This window comes from Staurois parvus, unplaced genomic scaffold (assembly GCF_062004578.1).
Source record: "Staurois parvus isolate SC_StPar_1 unplaced genomic scaffold, SC_StPar_1.0 ptg000097l, whole genome shotgun sequence".
Classification (NCBI taxonomy): domain Eukaryota; kingdom Metazoa; phylum Chordata; class Amphibia; order Anura; family Ranidae; genus Staurois; species Staurois parvus.
In genome coordinates, this window is record NW_028317893.1 from 3,325,006 (window position 1) to 3,346,889 (window position 21,884).

Consider the following 21,884-nt stretch of genomic DNA (forward strand, 5'->3'; position numbering starts at 1 on the left):
AGTGGGGAGAGGGGAGAGAGCCGTGACAGACCGGCACAGCACTGGATTTAATGTGGTAAGTATTTGGCGGATGAGGGGCTGATACTGCTCCTGGGATATTTTTTACCTTGCAGCGAATGCTTTTAGGTAAAAAATGTCTGGCACGATCTGGAGTCAGGCTCAGAGGTCAGTGGCTGTAGCAGCTGAGAGATTGACAAGTATTCATCTGGGTGAATACACAAACAGATCTGATAGTAGATGACGCAGGCTCACCCAAGGTGCAGGGTCTAAACACCAGCCAGCCTTCACCAGAGCTCCTGATGGTTTCACTGTGTGCCAATGCCAGGTTGCGGTCCTCAAGATTGTCCCAGCAGGGACAGAGCAAGCGGGAGGCAGGCAGTGGATGAAGCAGACAAGGAACAGGCAGGCATGTAGTCAATGAACAAGCCATGGGTCAGTACCAAACAGTAGATGAAGGGGATCAGATGGAAGCACAGTTGAGGAACAAACCAAAGGTTGGTAATGAGCAATAACGAAGATATGGACAGCAGCAGAAGTGTCAAGAGTGAGATATTGGAAGGAGAGAACACAATAATCTGGCAAACAAGAAGCACAAAAGCATGGTCTAAAGTTCATAGCAGGAGCAAAACGTTCAAGGTTCACGAGAAACAAGATACAAGACAAGATCTGATGGGACTGCCCAGGGATCTGTTTAGCATTACAGGTAGCTCAGCAAAAAGAGACCTCGTCTGAAATAGCAGAAAGCACAAGTTCAGACCCGGACCCTGACAATGTTAATGCTTCCTTCATCCATACAAATAAGGTGGGTGAAGGAATCCCTCTTGTTGGGACATTGTATCCTGACATGGGGACTCCCAGCTGTCAGAATACACTGACCAGCAGCTCCAGCCACTGGTTGGCAAAAGTTTTCCACCATGCCCCTTTTCTTTGACAGAAATGAACCAGCTGAACTTCAATCTGTCTATGGCCAGCTTTAGACAAACTTTAAGGCCCCATGTACACGGGAAACGTCTGAACGATGAAAACTGATTGCTGGAAAACGTAGGTTAAAAAACGTCAGTTTAGCAACGTTTGCATACCACGTTTATGAGCATTTGCATTTAGAAGTGTTTTGTAAAGATAACCTCAGGAGACCTTCCAAAATGCCCAGAATGCACTGAAAAACAGTAAAAATGAACTATTTCAGACATTTTGAGAGAAATAGAGAGAGCAGAAGCAGCAAGAACAGTATGTGTTCAGGTTAGCTGTCTTCTTTTTTTGTGGTGTTTGGATGTGTTTTAGCTCATTTCTATGCAGAAATTATTGCAGCAGTGTCTAACATATTTATGCAAAACCTCAAAGTATGGTGTACCAGGTCCATTTGAGTATCGGAAAAATGATTTGCATGCATTTTTCATGACGAAAAAAGGCTCTGGACAGCATTTGGAAATGGAAGAGTTAAAAAAAAATGTCAAACGCCTATAAACGCGTTTAGCTGCATTTTGCGTTTGAAACACTGATAAAATCTACTGCTGAATGCAAGTTTTCTGCATTCAAAATAATGACTGTAAACTCAACTGCCTGTAAACGACGATGGAAAGATGGACACATAGGAAAACATTAGGGTGAGTTCAGGGGCTGCTGAAAAAAAATGCTGAACAGCCCCTAAACGTGAGTTTATCAGCTGCATTGTACATGAGACCTAAAACTAAAATTCCACCCTTGCAGAGGACCCCCTCCCCCGACAATGCAAGTGTTAAATGCTCCTAATATATAGGGGATTGCAGGACATGTTATATACCTGGTTCCTTTCTTCAGCCAACGCCACTACTCTTCTCTCTCTGAAGCTCCTCTCTATGGGGCGGAGCCTTGGCATCATCACATACCATACAGGGACATTATCCCTGCATTGTATGTTTAGGAGGCTGTTGGCATGAATAGGAAGGTAAGTGTTTTCTCCTTAATCCTCCACACCTAGACTAAACAAGCATTTAATCTTTGCATAGTGAGGGGAGGTCCCACTGTATGGATAGATTTTTTCATCTTCATAGAGTTTGGGCTTTAAAGAATATCTATGGTCACAGCACACACTTTCATTTTGTAATATCAGCATTGTAATAACAATACAAACAGTTTTAAAATTATTTTAACAGTCCAATAAAAGCTTACTTGAAAAAATATCCTTTTACGTTGTGAGTGCTGTCTGTCTGCTGGCCATCTCTTTCTACAGCTTCCTAGTTTCCCTGTATGCGTTGCAGCCTGTCCTCTGCTGTTTATGTCCAGGGACTACATATCCCATGGTACCTTCCTGTCTGCAAGTGAATCCTGTACTGACTCCACCTTCAGAAGTTCCTCCTCTCAGTACCTATGTAGTTAGGAAGGAGGGCTTTGTGTAATCTGTGACACAGTAGTGCCTACTCACAGGGCATCGTAAATATGTCTCACAAATACAAAGAGGTAATTGTGTGTGTAGGTTAGAAATAATTGAAATAAAATGTGGGAACAGATATATTTTATTCAATGTTTCCTATAGGTAGGCTTTAAAGCAGTATTAAACCCAAAAACAAACATTTAATATATTGCAGCTTACCAACTCTTAGATGTGATGGCTACATTGCTTTGCTTTTTTCTTTGTTCTATTTTCATCTGGTAAACTGGCCAGTAAGTTTGTTATTTTTCTTAAAAAACAAGCTGTCCTGCAGATGTAGCAATTAGAGGGATGAGACAAACCATTTACCACTAACAGGGGTGCTTACAATGATCCGCTAATTATGTAAAACCTTTATCCCAAAAGAAAAGAAAACTGTTGGTTGTAACTGCTTATAAAGTTTTAGCTGGAGTTTGGCTTCAATTTGTTAGTGTATCTAAATTTAACTCTCCCCTGCCCCAGACTGACAATGCTGCTGTCCAAAGGAGCCCCTGTGCTTCTTTGTCCAAAGTGTAGGCACTCTAATACAGGAGGTGTGTTACCAAGGCTACTGTTAGAAACCATGGGGACCCATACAGCCAACCTGACAGGGCCCCCTCAAAACAAAAAAACAGTTTACTATGCTTCAGTTATGAATGAACAAAATAAGTGATCAGTACCAATCCCACATTGTGTTCATTCAGGAAAGTAAGGGGCTGGTAAATTTGACATATTAACCGGAACCTTCCCTCAGTCTCCATCCTGAAGGAACCTTATGCGTGACTGCAGTTGCCGGTGGAAAGGAGAGGAGGGAAGCCGGAAAAACTACAAGGGTGGGGGCACACAGGGGGCCTGGGCAGCTAAAGGAAACATATGGTGCACAGGGTGGGTGATGGGTGCGACAGGGGTGGTGAATTACTGGAATAAATCCCATGTATGGCTTTCTCTGCAACAGATGAAAGCCAGCAGGAGGGAGAGGAGAAGAAGCCAGCTTTCAGCTGCTGCAGAGACCCATACAGGGGATTGGTCAAAGTAATTGCCCCCCCCCCGCCATGTTGATCACCCTCCCTGTCAACAAATCTGATTCACCCAGCTGCCTGGAACCCCCTGCTGGCCTGGGCCCAATACAGGAGGACTGGTGGTGCCCCCTTCTCCATGGCCCTGTATGTTACTGGCCAAATCACCAGACGAAAACAGAGGGAAAAAAGCCTAAAAAAAGAAAACTAATGAAGCCACCACATCTAATGGTTAGTAAACTGCAATAAATCACATTTTTGATTTTGGGTTTAACAATGCTTTAAGATACGCTTCAAACCCCTGTGAGTACTGCTTCTTTATAATGTTGCATTTGCTGTGTATATGTGTTTTAGTCATGTTTTAATACATCTATACACACATGCTTTTACTTCTGTCTAAAGTGCTAACTGATAATCCCTGCATTATCTTATATATACACATATGCTTGCATGATGGTTATGCATGTGCTGTATTTACAAATGTTGAATAGGGTAAGGAAGTTCCAATGTAAATGTAAAAACGACATAACTGACTAACAAAGGAGTCATAAGCAAAGAAATAACTTGTACATGAATCCTCGTCATATCTCAGTGGTGAGGTCATATGATAGATATATATATATACCCCAGATCAGATGATTAATTTCTGGTACAAAGTTTATAGATTAGGGAAACACTATACAAGGGACACTATAAAAAGATCAAATTATAAGGCAAAATTGTTCCCATGGACTTAATAACTATGGAAGATCTTGTAAAGTTGCAGGAGACTGCCCAGTTAGTGACATGTGTGGTTCATTTTTGCCTATGATATTAATCATGAACAGTTTTGTGCCTTGGTTATCTAGAAATTATGCCTCCTAACATTTCCAGACTTTAAAGCAACATAATTACTTTCATGTGAAGCACTGATGGCCCAATCCACCAAGCAGAATACTTTCATGGCTTCAAGTGGCGGTATCAAAGTGACACAAACAATTACTGATATTCGCATTGCCAGCATTCATGTCAACGGCTTTATGTTTATTGAGTCATTGGATGCTGCTATAATTCTGTATTAATTTATAGGCATTTTTTTTTCAGAGTGTGGACCGTTTTTTAACAAGTATTTCCAACTAATGCATTGACATTGTTTGAATTACTAAATAGCTGTGCGGGCCTTCATTGCATGCTTGTTTGCAGCATTTAATTGTTGCAAGTAATTTAGCAACTTTGCATGATTGTACTATTAAACCCTTTTATTACACTGTTACTATATTATTTTTAGTGGCCCTTTTATTAAAATTATACTTAAAGGCTACATTCACCTTATATGGGTGTAACATGTAACAAGCTCCTTTGAAGCCACCTCCTGCCGTCAGCGCTTCCTGCTTTGTGACAGCGGGTGGGGGATTTTCTCCCCGTATTCGCTCTCACAAATTAAAAACAATGTGGCCATGGGGGGCTCTTCCCACAAAGCGGTGTCATTCAGTTTCCTGTGAATGAATTGGACTACAAGTACCATCAGCCATTGCAGCTGATGGCTTGTAGTTCTCAATGAACTGTGAGGGTACTGGTAAGCGCTTTTGTAGTTCATGGATTTTTACTGACATTCAGTAACTGCCTGCCCATATGGGAGGAACGGCAGACGACTGACCTTACTGTATCCTTTAATGAACATTTGCACAACTTTCATGGAACATACAAAGTCATATCTTCTAATTGTACAGGTCATGGGCTTTCTGAAAATAATGGTTTGTATGTATGTGTGTTTTTTTTTTTAATCACAAATGTTCAAGGCTGTAATGTACCCATGAAAAACAGCTAAATTGGCCTGGCTACCTAAGGCACAAACCAAAAAGCATAGCATGGCAGTGAAAGGGTTAAAACAAAATTTATCTCTGGTTTGGGGATCTTAAAGGATAAGTTCACATTTTAATAAAAAATAATAAATGCACATTTTTTTTCAGGAAAAAAAACCTGCATTTATTATTTTTTGTTTCTTAAGCCTCTAAAACATTGCACTAGCGATCAACAGATCGCTGGCGCCATGCAGGTTTCCCCCTGACCTGTCAGTATATCTGCTTGTCGTACATCCCGTACAGACAAGAAGATACTTAGTGACAGGATACTCAGTGAGCTGTGGAGCACCGTGGTAGTTCATTGAAAACTACAAGCTGATAGCTGTAAAGGCTGTTGGAACTTGTAGTTTTCCCAATCATAGAATACTGTGAATGAGTGACAGAGGTGGAGCCCCGCAAATTGTGACAGCTAGCTGGGATCAGGGGGTGTGGGGGCCAGTCGGACAGTAACATGTTACATGTTATACCCTGAATATGGGTGTAAAATGTAACATGTTATGAAAGGTAAACTTATCCTTTAAACACAGATATTACTGCACTGGCTGGGTGTAACTTTGCCCATTCACATATATGCAGATTGGATGCAGTTTGAATGTGAAAAAACATTGTGAAAAAACATTACTTCCTATGGTGCCTGTTCACATATGTCCAGTGCACTGGTGGTGCAAATTCAGTGCAGATTTAGTGTGGTTTTTAAAAGAATGCTTTCCGTTTTCTGAGTAGTGCGGCCCGGATCAGGTGTAGATGACAGGCTATTGACTTCTATGGGAGCTGTTTCTAAACGGTATGTGTGTGAACAACATAAGATCCTGAGCTAATCCTGTCCTGAACCTGATGTAAACCTGACCTGAACCTGTGAACAACTACTCTATCAATTAGCTGTGAAATCTGAGCTTCATCCACACCGCACAGCATATGTGTGAATCAGCTAAGCTGGCTAACAAGTTTCAGCAGGTTTTTAACAAGTATTGCTGAAGCGCTTGTATAAGCTGCTAGCTAAGGGACAGCACTCAAATCACTTCAAACACTCATCTAATCTTTAAAGCGGTAGTAAACTGCAAAAAATAAAACAAAATAATCTTCCCCCTGCAACTTAAGAGCATAATGTACTAGTATGCTTCGCATACTAGCACATTATAAAAAACGTACCTGAAAACGAAGCCCTCCAGCAGAGCGGTTCCATCTTCACTCGGACTTCCAACCAGGTTCGCAGGATGTGGCTGTTTGACTTGCCGAGCCATGATGACATGCGCACAGGGTCTTGGCCATGGCACAGCTCTCTCAATGGACAGCACACCGTCCATTGAGAGTGCAGTGAGCTTGCGCCGGTGACATCACCAGCGCTGCTAAAGTAAATAGCTCCTAAACGGTGCATGTTTAGCAGATTTTTACTGTGCCTACAGGTAAGGATTATTATAGGCTTACTTGTAGGTATAAATAAACAAACAAGACTTTGCTATCACTTTATCATGTTCATGTCATTTCAAAAGGCATTTTCAATATTTCTAAATCTGCACCTGTCATGAAAATAATACCGGGTAATCCACTCACACTCAGATCACTGAAAGTGCAAACTGTCATTACAATGCACTGACACCACATAGGGTTGCCACCTCATCCCTTTAAACCCGAACACATATTAATGACACAGGTTTTGAGGCTAATTTAATGCAGATAAGGTTCTAAGTGAGTTTATTTGCCACCTTAATCAGCTAAAAACCCTGTGTAATTAATATGTGTTTGGGTTTAAAGGGATGAGGTGGCAACCCTAGCACCACACCAATCACAGCGTATATCATTGGCCCCAGTGTAAAAGTGCTGGTGGGGTGCACAAGCCCACAAGCTTCAAGAAGGTTGCTTGATGTTGGCTGAAAGTCTTACCAATGCTTTTTAACTACTTGCACACACTGTTCTGTACAAGCTGAAGCCCATGTGTTCAGAGCATAAAAACACAGCAGGTCCAGGTATGTTGGCAGATCTATGATATTGCAAAGAAATTAAAGATGGCAGAGGTCTGCTATTATTACAGTAAATGTGAATAGCGTGTTTTCTTACTAAAATGATTGATTATGTATTCTGTAACTCAATGACATCTGATGTCTTTACAGTTCCATTCACTGGCACCAATGTACTACCGAGGCTCGGCAGCTGCTGTTATTGTATATGATATTACAAAGCAGGTAGGATTCATTATACTTAAAGTTATAGCAAACCATGCAACTGCAATAAGACGCAGCATCATTGGATTCCCAGTACTATCTTGCTGCATAATAATTTTTTCAGTTGGCAATAGCATTAGCTAAATTGAATGTAATATACACTGGTCAAAAAAAGTAATTAACACTTTTTAATCAGAAATAGCATAAAGTCAATTAATCTCCTGGGATATTGATCTGGTCAGTTAAGTAGCAGAGGGGGTTGTTAATCAGTTTCAGCTGCTTTGGTGTTAATGAAATTAACAACAGGTGCACTAGATGGGCAACAATGAGACGACTCCCAAAAAAGGAATGGTTTTACAAGTGGAGGTCACTGACATTTTTTCACATCTGTTCTGTTTTTCACTAGTTTTGCATTTGGCTAGGGTCAATGTCACTACTGGTAGCATGAGACGATACCTGGACCCTACAGAGGTTGCACAGGCAGTCCAACTCCTCCAGGATGGCACAGCAATACGTGCCATTGCCAGAAGTTTTGCTGTCTCTCCCAGCACAGTCTCAAGAACATGGAGGAGATGCCAGGAGACAGGCAGTTACTCTAGGAGAGCTGGACAGGGCCGTAGAAGGTCCTTAAGCCATCAGCAGGACCGGTATCTGCTCCTTTGTGCAAGATGGAACAGGATGAGCACTGCCACAGCCCTACAAAATGACCTCCAGCATGCCACTGGTGTGAATGTCTCTGACCAAACAATCAGAAACAAATATCATGAGGGTGGCCTGAGGGCTTGACGTCCTCTAGATGGCCTTCTCCTCACTGCCCAGCATCATAGAGCTCAATTGGCATTTGCCTTTGAACACCAGAATTGTCAGGTCCGCCACTTGTGCCCTGTGCTTTTCACAGATAAGAACAGGTTCACCCTGAGCACATGTGACAGACATTAAAGGGTCTGGAGAAGCCATGGCAAATGTTATGCTGCCTGTAACATCAATCAACATGACCATTTTGGTGGTGGGTCAGTGATGGTCTGGAGAGTCATATCCATGGAGGAACGCACAGACCTCTACAGGCTAGACAATGGCACCCTGACTGCCATTAGGTATTGGTATGAAATCCTTGGACCCATTGTCAGACCCTACGCTGGTGCAGTGGGTCCTGGGTTCCTCCTGGTGCACGACAATGCCCTACATCATGTGGCGAGAGTATGCAGGCATTTTCTGGAGGACGAAGGAATTGATACCATTGAATGGCCCCCACGCTCGTCTGACCTAAAGCCAATAGAACGCCTCTGGGATATTATGTTTCGGTCCATCCAACGCCACCAGGCTGCACCTCAGACTGTCCAGGAGCTCAGTGATGCCCTGGTCCAGATCTGGGAAGAGATACCCCAGGACACCATCCGTTATCTCATTAGGAGCATGCCCCGACGTTGTCAGGCATGCATACAAGCACGCGGGGGCCATACAAACTACCATTTTGAGTTGCTGCAATGAAATTTCAGCAAAATGGACTAGCCTGCTGCATAAATTTTTTACTATGATTTTCAGGGTGTCTTTGAATTCAGTCCTCTGTAGGTTGATAATTTTCATTTCCATCAAATGATGGGGCAGGCTTACGTTCCTAACACAGTACCCAGTCCATATAAGTATAGATATCCAGCATTATATTTTTCCCCGTTGAGATCTGATATGTTTTCAGAGATGTTCCTTTCATTTTTTGAGCAGTGTATATGTACTTTGTGACTGAGAAGATTACTACATAAGCAATTAGATTCGGTAACACTAGAGGGATTGCCTTTGTCATGGGTGATCCCGAAAGGTTTTGCTATGGATCCTTATAACACAGGTATATGCCAGAATATGTGTGGCATCTTGGGCAACTTGTTTCATAATGGAGTGTTATACGTGACATGTTCCTGCATGATTTGAGCCAAGTGTGCAGTTTTAGAAGAAGATGAGTGTAATTATGGTTCACTTTTTCTCTTGCAGAGACTTCTAAATCCAGGTACACAGTGGGAGTCAAAAGCTTTTAGGTTATTTCCATAATACTACAAAATACTACAAGGTGTCATTCTCTGGTTCTCACACCTCCATGCCTCAGAATGCAAACCATTATGATTCCAGTGCTGTATCACTGTCCTGGACATTATGGCATATATTTACAAAGAGGTGAATCTGACTTTCCTTTTAGGCCCATTCACACCAGGTGTAGTGGGGCATCCTTGTCCAGCGCAGTCCCACTGAAAGTCAAGGCAAGTGCCTTGTCTCCTATCAGGATAGTTCACATCACTCCGTTTTGGTGCTGTTTACTAAAATAAGAACAGCATGCAAACCTCTTTCAGTTTGGTGCAATGCAATCCAGTACCTCGCACCACATTGAGGTCAATAGGTCTTAATGAAATGTCAGAGACATTCCAAAAAAAGTTTGCTTAAAAAAGAAAAAGTCAACAGTGAGATATGCCAGTACTGGTGCATCAGCACTGTCATCATCCTATTACCTTTACTTACCTTCTATTTTGTTCTTCTCAGGATGACAGGAACTGTAAGAGTGCTGAGCACCACCATAGTTCATATATATTTATTGGAAGTTTTAGGGAAGCACTAATTATTTTTTCTGTAAAGCCACTGAAAGCCAAAATCCAGCTGGTCATAAAAAAGAAAAGAAAGTTTCCAGCTCAACTTGCTAGCCAGCTTACTAACAACCGAATTAACATGTCTAACAGTATGCATTAAAACCAGGGGTTTAGTTAGTACACATTTGCAAATACATGCGTAAGCTACAGAGCCTCATCACGGCACCCTGATATTCTGTGGTCCTAACTCTACATATTTTGAGAGCCCCCATAGTAGAGGCACATGTATTTAATGGATAGACCAAGGGCAGGTGAACCTGAGGGAGCCCACCCCTCCCTATAGGTACTGGAGCGCACTGGACACCTAGCATGTAGCACAATGGCAGCCAGGGTGTCCAGTGCACCCACTCACCAACAATTCAGCAGTAGAAAAAATGGCCCCTGGCCCGGTCTAAAACTGGCTTTTACAGCAGGGAACACAAGGATGGGCAACGCATGTCAAAAAAATAAAAGAAAGTTCTCAGCTCAACTTGCCAGCCAGCTTACTAACAACCGAATTAACCTGTCTAACAGTATGCATTAAAAACAGGGGTTTAGTTAGTACACATTTGTTGTCATCCTATTACCTATACTTATCTTCTATTTTATTCTTCAAGGATGAGAGGAACTGTAAGAGTGCTGAGCACCAACATAGCTCATAAATATTTATTGGAAGTTTTAAGGAAGCACTAATTATTTCTTCTGTAAAGCCATTGAAAGCCAAAATTCAGCTGGTGCAGATAAAATTTAAAAATTGTCTGACGTTGTCGAGTGCAGTCAAAAGTAGAGCATTTTGTTGCACTTATAAGTGTCAATGATACTGGAAGATCTTGTTGAGCTTTGGAAAAATGAAGTTATAGTGCAGAAATTAAAGTAGAAAGGTTATGGTTTATTTCAGAGTAAAAATTATTTCACGTGAAAACACCAGTATGGGTCCAACCAGTGATTTCAATTATGGGAAATTACATATAGCTTTTGAAGCATTTATAGGAGAATCACTTTGAAAAGCACATGTTTAAGCACTAACAAATGCTTTGTTTTAGTATGCAATAATACATTCAAACTTTGAGATATTTTGGGGAACCATCAAACAAGAGGCAATGAATGTGTAATGCTCTGATATGTACACAGGACTCGTTCCATACACTGAAGAAATGGGTGAAGGAGCTGAAAGAACACGGTCCAGAGAACATTGTTATGGCCATTGCTGGAAATAAATGTGATCTCTCTGACATCAGGTAGAAATTCATATACATGTGTTTACTAAGGGCAAAGCAAGGATACAGAAAGTAAGAACAATGATTAAATTATTGGGGTCATCTTTATAAACCTAGTGTGTCTTAGAAGAAGTTTTTTTGATGCTCCTCAGTAAAAGAAGAGTAGTTATATATTTGCATCTGTACAAATATAGGATAAGGGTTTGTAGGGGTTGTAAAATTATATATACGGCTTTCTCAGATTTAGAGAAGAAAAATTGTTGGGGAAGTTATGAAAAATTTAGAGTTTGATAAGTAATTATGCTTGCAGTATAATTTACTGCAAGCAGAATTTCTTCAATATCTACTTTATGGCAAATGAAGTATTGTTGATCCTGCCGGAAATCCAGATTCTGTGTCCTGTACTCTCTGTATTCCTATCTCAAGCAGTTTTATAGCCCTCCCAGTTCTCACCTTGAGCTACAGAACACCACCCCTATTAGGAACTGAATGCATTTCTACCAGGATCAACAAGGGTTTTCTGTAACTGCAAAATCTCTAAAGGGATAAAACATGGGAAAATGTGATGTACCATAGTGAAATACTGCATGTGTTTGTTGTTTTTTTTTTGCAATCACATACATTTTAGGCTATGAAGGGATAACGGCTAACCATCTCCATCCAAACATAGCTGAAGTATCCTATGGTATACCCAAACATACTCACTGCAGACATTTTGTGGCCTTTTACCTGCAAAAAGCCTGATGTAACAAGTTGAAAAGTTTATTAAACATGACTTAGAGATTTGAATCTGATTGGTTATACACTGTGTAACATTTCAATAAAGTTAAAAAAAACATAAACAGTACCCTGTATTGTAAAACACAGGGCACCGCCAATAAAGTTGAAATGCAATTGAGCACTAAACCACACAGGAAAACTGATAATTTACCTTTGTGAATAGTGTCAAAGATCCCTAAGGAAAACCTGTACGAAGAAGGAGTTTGCTATTGCTGACCTCTTTCTGAACACATCAATTATCTGGCTGACAATTGACTGGAACATGTATTATGATAAAAAGTTCTGACTTTAAATGCTTTATACTTATTCCAGGTCAGCAACTCAAAAAGCTTTGAAACTAGAGGCAGCCAGGCAACTAGCATGTTCAGAAGAAGGTCACTAATAGCCGCATCCATTTTTTCTCAGTACAGGTTTGTGCTAAAGTAATATTAAATGCTCAGTGTTTTTTATTTGAACATATTGAGCACAGTAAAACAAACATTCCCCAGTAAATTATTTGTTACAATTCCTACCCCAGCACTTGCTTTTTGCAACTTTCAATGCTGCTGGCGTTTGCTCTCTCAGTGCTGGTTTACTGAATTCTCTGTCTTTACAGTGTAGCGCTAACCCCCGAGGGACTACTGGACATAGACAGGTTCTCCCTTGTAGTACAGAGGTTGCCAGTCACACAAGCACAGTCCCATGCATACCGAAAATGTAGTCTCTGACCAAGGGATGTCTTTTTAAAATGTATTGCTGAAGAACATTGACAGGAGAGGGGTTTAGGGCTACAAGATACTCCAAAATGTTCAGTAACAATGAAAAGAGGACAAACTTCTCTGTAATCTTTCAATATCAACTTTCTGGAGGTAGTATGGAATGGCCATTATATCTAGGACCTTACAGCAGCAGTCCATATAGCCCACATCTGGCACTTAGTTCCCTTCTGGTACTTGCACAACTTATAGTCTTCAGCAAGGTCTCTACTCACAGTGTCCCAGGAGCTGTCTACAACCCATTATTCACAGGTAGATCCTCAGTGAGGGGGATAACAAGATCCTTCTCCAGACCAGGACTTCAGTGCAGTGCCCTCCAGAACCCTCCGGTAATCCTCCTCAGGCACTCAACCCAACAGCTGTGGAAGCTTAGACTGCAGATTCTTATCTTAGTAGAGCTTCCTTCAGGGGCAGCAGTCCCAAGAGGACTGAAACCCTCCCTAGAGGGAAAAGAAGTCTGTTTAGGCCTCCTGCACATTTATCACTTTCTCAGCCACTTTCCGGACACCTCCTTCCAGGGATCGGCTAAGGGATGATAATTATTCAACTGATCATTTGAATTTCCATGCCCTAAACTCTGGGAGCTTCTTTCAGATGCAGGTGGGAGGAATCAAACTCTGAGCTCCGGAAACCCTGAACAGACTAAAAGCAGTGAAGCACTGTTCCACTCGATACAACGTCAAAGACTAAATTTACCTAACAGCCTAACCAGATGCGGGTGCTACACCAGAAAAAAGTATACAGTGGACAGTGCAGTCTGCAGCCAGTCAGTTAGCCAGGAAAATGGAGGGGGGAGGAGAAGGGAGGAGCAGGGGAGTGCCTTGCTCTTTTAGGCTATGGGTTTGTGTGTTTCTAAAGATGCACACAGTGTCTGGGGACATACCTTTAGTTTCCTCATGCAAGGGTGGCTCTCTAAGACAGTGGAAGAGAAAGGAACCACCCTGAAACAGGAAACCTGAAGCAGCATTCATGGCACCAGCCTAACCCCTAGACGCCGAGCGCACACACAAATGTGAGGCCTCTCGGCATCTAGGCCTTTATGCCAAGCAGCCGCATATTTGCGTGCCATTAGAAAATACACATGTGCTGAGACCACGCACCCTGTGCTCTCCCAGCACATATATATGTGACTCGCGGAAAGGTCCCAATCTCCCCTTGCGATTGGGACCTTTTCCAATCATGTGACAGCGAATCACGGCAGTCACGTGACCCTAGAACCCTGCCCGCCTCCCGGCTTCTGAAACTCTTAAAGGGCCGGGCCGGGAGGTGCCAGCGGAAAGGGGTTAAACTGGAACATAGACAACGACTGAAAGATGAAATAAGTGATTAACTCAGCTGTCATATCAACTTCAGGTCACATTTATACAGTAAATGGTTAAAATGGAAGATTTCCATGGGCCATAATGTTACTGCTAAGGACCTAAAGTATTCAGTACTAAACATTGCTTGCTAGAAACAGACATGGGAGAGCTTTGGTTCTCCAAACAATTGTCAGGATTTTTTAATGACGGGGTGGTCCTTGGCTTTATTTATTGACCTACTCTAGTTTGGTATGACAGGAGTGCTTTGTTTTATATACTTTATCTTCTTAGTACTTGTTCCTTCAGCTTTTGCTGTGGCAAACAGATAAAAGGTACGCCCCTTTAGGGGTTCTCTGGCAAAAGGGAGGCAACTTCCCTGCCAAATCAGTGGTAGCCTTCCTGTTCTTCCCTGTACCTCCTTTTTAGCACTGGGAGAGAAGTGGTGAGATAGAATGAATAATTTAATTTGACATCACTGTGTGTATTTAGGGTGTAGCCCTAGTACTAAAAATAATTTCTTGTTGTTCAGTATATGGAGTGCCATTTGCAGTAATGCTTTCCTCTAATTTCACAAGTATACTTTCATAATACCTACTTGCATAAGTCATCATGAACCAAAAAAAGTCATAGTGAACAGCTCTTAACAGCTCCTAGTAATCAGCTATTCCCTTTTTTATAGCTATAATTTTTGTAATTATTACACCTACAGCTCACTATTTCTTTTTACAGTATCTGTTAACTCCAATTTATTACCAATAAGTGATCGTGTAAATGAAGACGTTATCCCAATAAGCTGTTAAAAGTCGAAAGCAAAAAATTATTTATTTGGAACAAAATACTCTAAAATTCTGTATTTAAAGCCCAAATAGTTTTTTCATTTTGGCTAGATTGAGAAAGAATTAAAACTTGATAACATTGGCTCCACTATGGAGATTTACCCTCTCTATTTATCTTATATCCATTGTCACTGGGACAGAAAGCAGTTATGTATTTTATATACCTTGCATCTGCTATAGCTACTCCAGTGCCTTGAAAAAGTATTCATACCCCTTGAAATTTTCCACAGTTTGTCATGTTACAACCAAAAACGTAAGTCCAGTCCTGAATCCAATTGAGAATCTGTGGCAAGACTTGAAAATTGCTGTTCACAGACGCTCTTCATCCAATCTGACAGAGCTTGAGCTATTTTGCAAAGAAGAATGGGCAAAAATGTCACTCTCTAGATGTGCAAAACTAGTAGAGACATCCCCAAAATGACTTGCAGCTGTAATTGCAGCGAAAAGGTGGTTCTACAAAGTGTTGACTCAGGGGGGCTGAAGCTGAATACAAATGCACAACACACTTTTCAGGTATTTATTTGTAAAAAATTTTGAAAACAATTTATTATTTTCCTTCTACCTCATGATTATGTGCAACTATGTGTTGGTCTATCACATAAAATCCCAATAAAATACATTTACGTGTTTGGTTGTAACATGACAAAATGTGGAAAATTTCTAGGGGTATGAATACTTTTTCAAAGCACTGTATAAAGAGAAAAGTTGGGGCTACCGCTGCTGACTTCCTTCTAGGAAGAATATTTGCCTGGCTGTCTCTGATTTGAATATTTACAGATTTCCTTTAAATGCTGGTCTGATGATTCTGATTTTTTTAAAGAAAGTCTTGTTGAGAAAATATTTAAACTGCTATTTCTGACTTTTCCTTCTGCTAGTTCAGTGGCTCTCATACTGACCCAGTGGCTTTAAAACTGGGTCAGTATTACCCTAGAACAAACATATGCACTCTCCAGCCTCTTTATTAGGTACACCAGTTCATTTGCCTGTTAACACAAATTGCTAATCAGCCAATCGCATGGCAACAACTCAATGCATTTAGGCATCTAGACAAAGTGAAGATGACATGCTGAAGTTCAAACCGAGCATCAGAATGGGGAAGAAAGGGGATTTAGGTGACTTTGAACGTGGCATGGTTATTGGTGCCAGACAGGCTGGTCTGAATATTTCAAATACTGCTGATTTACTGGGATTTTCATGTACAGCCATCTCTAGGGTTTTCAGAGAATGGTCTGAAAAAGATAAAATATCCAGTGAGCGGCCATTGTATGGGCAAAAATACCTTGTTGATGTCAGAAGAGAATGGGCAGACTGGTTCGAGATGATAGAAAGGCAACAGTAACTCAAATAACCATTTATTACAACCAAAGTATGCAGAATACCATCTCTGAACACACAACATGTCGAACCTTGAAGCAGATGGGCTACAGCAGAAGAAGACCACAGCAGGTGCCACTCCTGTCAGCTAAGAATGGAGAATGGAGGCTACAATTTGCACAGGCTCACCAAAATTGGACAGTAGCAGATTGGAAAAATGTTGCCTGGTCTGATGAGTCTCCATTTCTAGCTGCAACATTCAGGTTTGGGCCCCTTAGTACCAATTTAGCATCATTTAAATGCCACGGCCTACCTGAGAATTGTTGCTGACCATGTCCATCCCTTTGACTAGTGTACCCATCTTCTGATGGCTACGTCCAGCAGGATAATGCACGATGTCACAAAGCTCAAATTATATCAAACTGGTTTCTTTAACATGACAATGACATTACTGTACGCTAATGGCCTCCACAGTCATCAGATCTCAATCCAATAGAGCACCTTTGGGATGTGGTGGAACAGAAGATTTGCATCATGGATCTGCAGCTGACAAATCTGCAGCAACTGCGTGATGCTATCATGTCAGGGTGGACCAAAATCTCTGAGGAATGTTTCCAGCACCTTGTTAAATCTACACCACAAAGAATTAAGGCAGTTCTGAAAGAAAAAGGGGGTCCAACCTGGGACTAGCAGGGTGTACTTAATAAAGTGGCCGGAGAGTGTAGATTTGAAAGCCAAAATCTGCATACTTGTTTTAGATCAGTGCCCCGGCTTTTATTGGTATGATGACACTAGAACCTGGAGCTTACGATAAGTTGCAAATAAATGTTCCAGTTGGTGGCACAATTGGAGGTAGGTTGATGAAATTCTGAACAGCAAAATAAAGTGCCACACCATGTTCAGAATTTCATCAACCTAACCTAGGGGGGCCATTTTTACCCCTTGGTGTGCTGAAGCTGCCTACCCATCAACCAAGTACTCTACAGGGACCACACCAACACAATAGTGCAACCAACTGGAACATAAAACGACCACTTCTCTTAAACTCCAATCTACTTCCCTGCAGCAAAAAAAAAGTTGAGGCACTGGCCTAAAACAGGTATGCAGATTCTAGCTTTCAAATTTACTTTCAGTTTTCACCAATGTTGCTGTTTGTTCCTGTCCATTGTCACCTGGACAGGAAATGAGAGGAAGTCTCCCTAATGGGGACCCCGACAGCAGTAAAAACCTGATGGGGTTTCAACCCCCCCCCATTCAATCAAAACTAAAACTAATGCTGACCTCTATATGAAATTCTATATTCCTGGTTGTCAGGTTGATCCAAGGACTTCAAGCCAGGCATGTAGCATTTCAAAGGGATACATTTTTATCAGTCTTTTTACTTCTGTGGGTTTCCTTTAAAGACAAACAATGAGTGGAAAAGTTATATAAGTAAATACTAGAAAAGCTGTTCTTGCCTCCACCAGTAGTCTATGGCTTGAAAATGAGGGAGTGATGGCAGTTTAGAAATCATGTCCTGATTTTTCAGCTCACACTCTAGCTTTTGTTACTCTGCTGCCTGCTCACACACCTGGGTTCCTATGGCAACTCACTCTACAGCAAGGGCAGAGAAGAGCGGTTAAAAACAAACTGCTCCAACTTGCTCACTTCACTGGCGGTTGCCATATTCAAACGGTTGTCGTTTAAAAATTATAAATCCTACACCAAAGAATTGTGAGAATCACAAGACCCAGACCTACATTTTAATGTATAGTATGTCTCTGAAATATTAAAAATGAACGCACAGTCGCAGTTTAGAAATTGCCCTTCAAATTTGAGGTGGCTAGAGTGGAGTTTCAATGAATGGGCGGCGTGAGTTGCAAACAAATGGTCATATTGTGAAAACTATCAGGACTTTGGCTTAGCTGTGGACATTTTTAGTGGCAGCAGGGATAGCTGAACGTTTTGATATAAGATTTGTGTAGGTGGGCTTGAAAATGAGGGAGTGATGGCAGTTTAGAAATCATGTCCTGATTTTTCAGCTCACACTCTAGCTTTGAACATTCCGCCATTCATTCCTATGGGACCAATTTCACCACAAAAACACTGATATTTCGTGAACCATTCGTCGAAACGTTCCACAAAGTAATAGCACACCAATCAGGAACAATCCGCACGTTTCGGTATATTACTGTCTATGTAGTGTAAAAACTGTGGGAGGAGTTAGGGTGGTAAATTTGGCTATAAGAATAAGAATATATATGTGAGATAACAGTAAGTGGTCTTGCCATGGAAGAACACTTAATAACCTCTTCACAGCCTGTAATGTAAATGTAACCAATTCAGTGACTTGTGCTTGTCTTCATTTCAGGGAAGTATCAATGAAAGATGCCAAGGAATATGCAGACTCTATTGGGGCAATTGTTGTTGAAACTAGTGCAAAGAATGCCATCAATGTGGAGGAACTCTTCCGTGGTATAAGTAAATATATGATTTTCTGTTATTTTTATTAGCATAGTGTGTATGTTCTTTTTGATTTACACTCTGCAACCTGTTACTTATCTCTGCAAACCCCTCCCCCCACCGCCAATTACAGAAAGAACAACATTTCAAAATTTTAACTCTAACCTACAAAGCCAAGTGTCCCTACATTGCATTTCTTCATTTAAATCTTTTTTTCTGAAATCTAGGTAAGTGACATATGTAAAATAATTGCTTCTGTGACTAGGTTTGAAAAGGGGCTTGGGCCTCTGTTGCCACTCCCTGCTCCTATAATCTCTGCACACATTGTGCTGTCTTCACTTCTTCAGGCATCCTTGTGATTTTGCAGCAACGCTATGGGCTTGTCTATAATGACAAAGCTGACACATACAGGAAAATAGAAGAAAAGTTTGCATACCCTGGCAGAAATTGTGAAATATTGGCATTGATATTGAAAATATGGCTTATCATGCCAAAAACTGCCTTTTATTTAAGGATAGTGATCATATGAAGCCATTTATTATCACATAGTTGTTAGGCTCCTTTTTAAATCATATTGATAACAGAAATCACCCAAATGGCCGGAATCAAAAGTTTACATTCCCTGGAATTTTTGCCCTTGGTACACACACACAAGGTGAGACACACGGATTAAAATGGCAATTAAAGTTTAATTTCCCACATCTGTAGCTTTTTAAATTGCAATTAGTGTCTGAATATAAATAGGCAATGGGTTTGTTAGCTCTCACGTGGATGCACTAAGCAGGCTAGATACTGGGGAGCAGAAAAGAACTGTCAAAAGACCTGCGTAACAAGGTAGCAGAACTTTGTATAGATGGAAAAGGATATAAAAAGATATCTAAAGCCATGAATATGTCAGTCAATACTGGTAAATCACTTTTTAGGATGTGGAATATTCGGGGATCTCTTGATGCCAAGGTCAGGTAGACCAAGAAAAATTGCAGCCACAGCTGCCAGAAGGAAAAACTCACAGATAACCTCAGAAGAAATACAGACTGCTCTTGAAAAAGACAGTGTGGTTGTTTCAAGGAGCACATAATGACGATATTTGAACAAAAATAAGCAGCATGGTCAAGTTGCCAGAAAGAAATCTTTACTGTGCCAATGCCACAAAAAACCTGGTTACAATATGCGCAACAACACTTTGTCATGCTTCTGGCACACTGTAATCTGAAGTGATGAGACCAAAATAGAGCTCAAATAGGTCACAACCATAAGCACTATGTTTGGAGTGGGGTCAACAAGGCCTATAGCGACAAGAATACCATCCCCACCACGAAGCATGGTGGTGACTCACTGATGTTTTGGGAGTATGTGAGCTCGAAAGCCATGGGGGAATTTTGTGAAAATTGATGACAAGAAGAATACAGCATGTTATTAGAAATTACTGGCAGACAATTAGCATTTTTCTGCATGAAAGCTGCACATGGGATGCCCTTGGATTTTCCAGCATGTCAATGACCCTAAGCACAAGGCCAAGTTGGCTCTCTACTGGTTACAGCAAAAAAACGTGAAGGTTCTGGAGTGGCCATCACAGTCTCCTAACCATAATGTCATTGAGCACTCTGGGGAGATCTCAAATGAGCCGTTCATGCAAGAAGACCAAAGACTTTGCATGACCTGGAGACGTTTTGCCAAGATGAATGGTCAGCTATACCACCTGAAAGAATTTGGGGCCTCACAGACTACTATTACAAAAGACTGAACGTTGTCCTTGATGTTAAAGGGGGCAATACAAAGTGGATACGTTCACCTTTTATAACATGTTACATGTTACACCCATAATCAGGGTGTAACATGCAACATATTATGAATGGACTGGCCATTGTGACAGCTAGCGGGGGATCTTCTGCCCTTCTTATCCCCCGCTAGCTGTCACAAAAAAAAAAAAATGCAGCATTCTGTGAATGAGAACACTACAGGTTCCAAAAGCCTTTGCAGCTGTCTGCTTGTGTTTCTTAATGAACTACCACGGCGCTGTGGAGCACCATTGTAGTTCATTGGCTTTTCGAGTCCAGGAGACTTGCATGACACCAGTGATCTGCTGATCTGGTTGGACATCCGTTCTAAAACTAGATGCAAAAAAAAAAATCAAGCACATAGCTATAATCATGTGATTTCCATTGACAAAGATTACCATACATAGACGTTTTAGACAGTTATATGCTTCCAAGTTTGGAGGTTAATGGAAATATAGTATGTCATCAGCACACCTTGTGGCATGTCCAAATGAGTAATCACATATAACCACCACTTCAAGGCTGCTAGGAGGGCTCCTTGGTCAGGCAAAAGTGATACATCACTTTTACCTGATGAAGGAACTTTTCTAGCAGCTCCAAAAGGGTGCTTACTTGTGTTATTAAAGGAGCTTTGGACAAACTACATTGTAGGCAGATGATGTACTGCATATCCATGACGTATCCATGACTTACTTAGACAGCAGCATCCATCTTGGTCGTTCCAGTACACTTATTTAGATGACCAAATTTCTGTAAAGTCCTGAAAACTCTACATTTGAAGCAGTTTGGCTAAAGATTTTTTTGGGCAGCATGAAATCATCCCTGTGCACAATGCCAGGTTTGTAACGACATGGCTTTGCAAGCTTGTTCTGGAGCAACTTGAATGGCCTGCACAAACCTATAATCTCAACCCTACTGAACACCTTTGGGATAAATTGAAACAACTATTGTGAACCAGGTCTTTTCATCCAACATCAGTACCTGACTTCAAATTCCAACAAACACACCAAAAGGGAAAATTCAATATTATTGCCCATTGTTTGGAGTGGTAAGGCCAACAAGTTCATTTAGATGTAATGGTTGAATGCCAACAAACATATTGGCCATATGATGTAGTTGACCACCTTCTGTTATATGTATATGTATATTTAATACATGTTACAGAGGCTCAAAGTTAGTAGCAACAACATTTAATGTTTTTTCATATAAAAGAATTATGTGAGCACTAGGAATATGAGGATGTGTATTAACTATTATACATATGATAAAATCAGCTATACAAATTTTTATACAGGCAACCCTTGCCATGTGCTAAAGGGTATTTATTAAAGAAAGCTTATCTCCTTCCGTCTTGAGAAAATGTTTGCTTTTCTGATGATAGGTCTACATATAAAAAGAATATAATTTTAAAGGCAAATAAATCAAAAGGACCTATCAATTGAAACTGTTGACA

At 41.0% G+C, this 21,884-nt stretch overlaps 1 protein-coding gene across 1 annotated transcript in view; it reads left to right on the forward strand.

The window, feature by feature from the left end:
- RAB31 (RAB31, member RAS oncogene family) overlaps nt 1-21,884 on the forward strand; it is a 55,880-nt gene that overhangs the window by 26,716 nt on the left and 7,280 nt on the right. Inside the window, exons 4-6 of the mRNA XM_089671009.1 lie at nt 7,352-7,423; nt 11,140-11,246; nt 18,562-18,671. Coding sequence (XP_089527135.1) covers nt 7,352-7,423; nt 11,140-11,246; nt 18,562-18,671 — 289 coding nt within the window. The remainder of the gene's footprint in view (nt 1-7,351; nt 7,424-11,139; nt 11,247-18,561; nt 18,672-21,884) is intronic.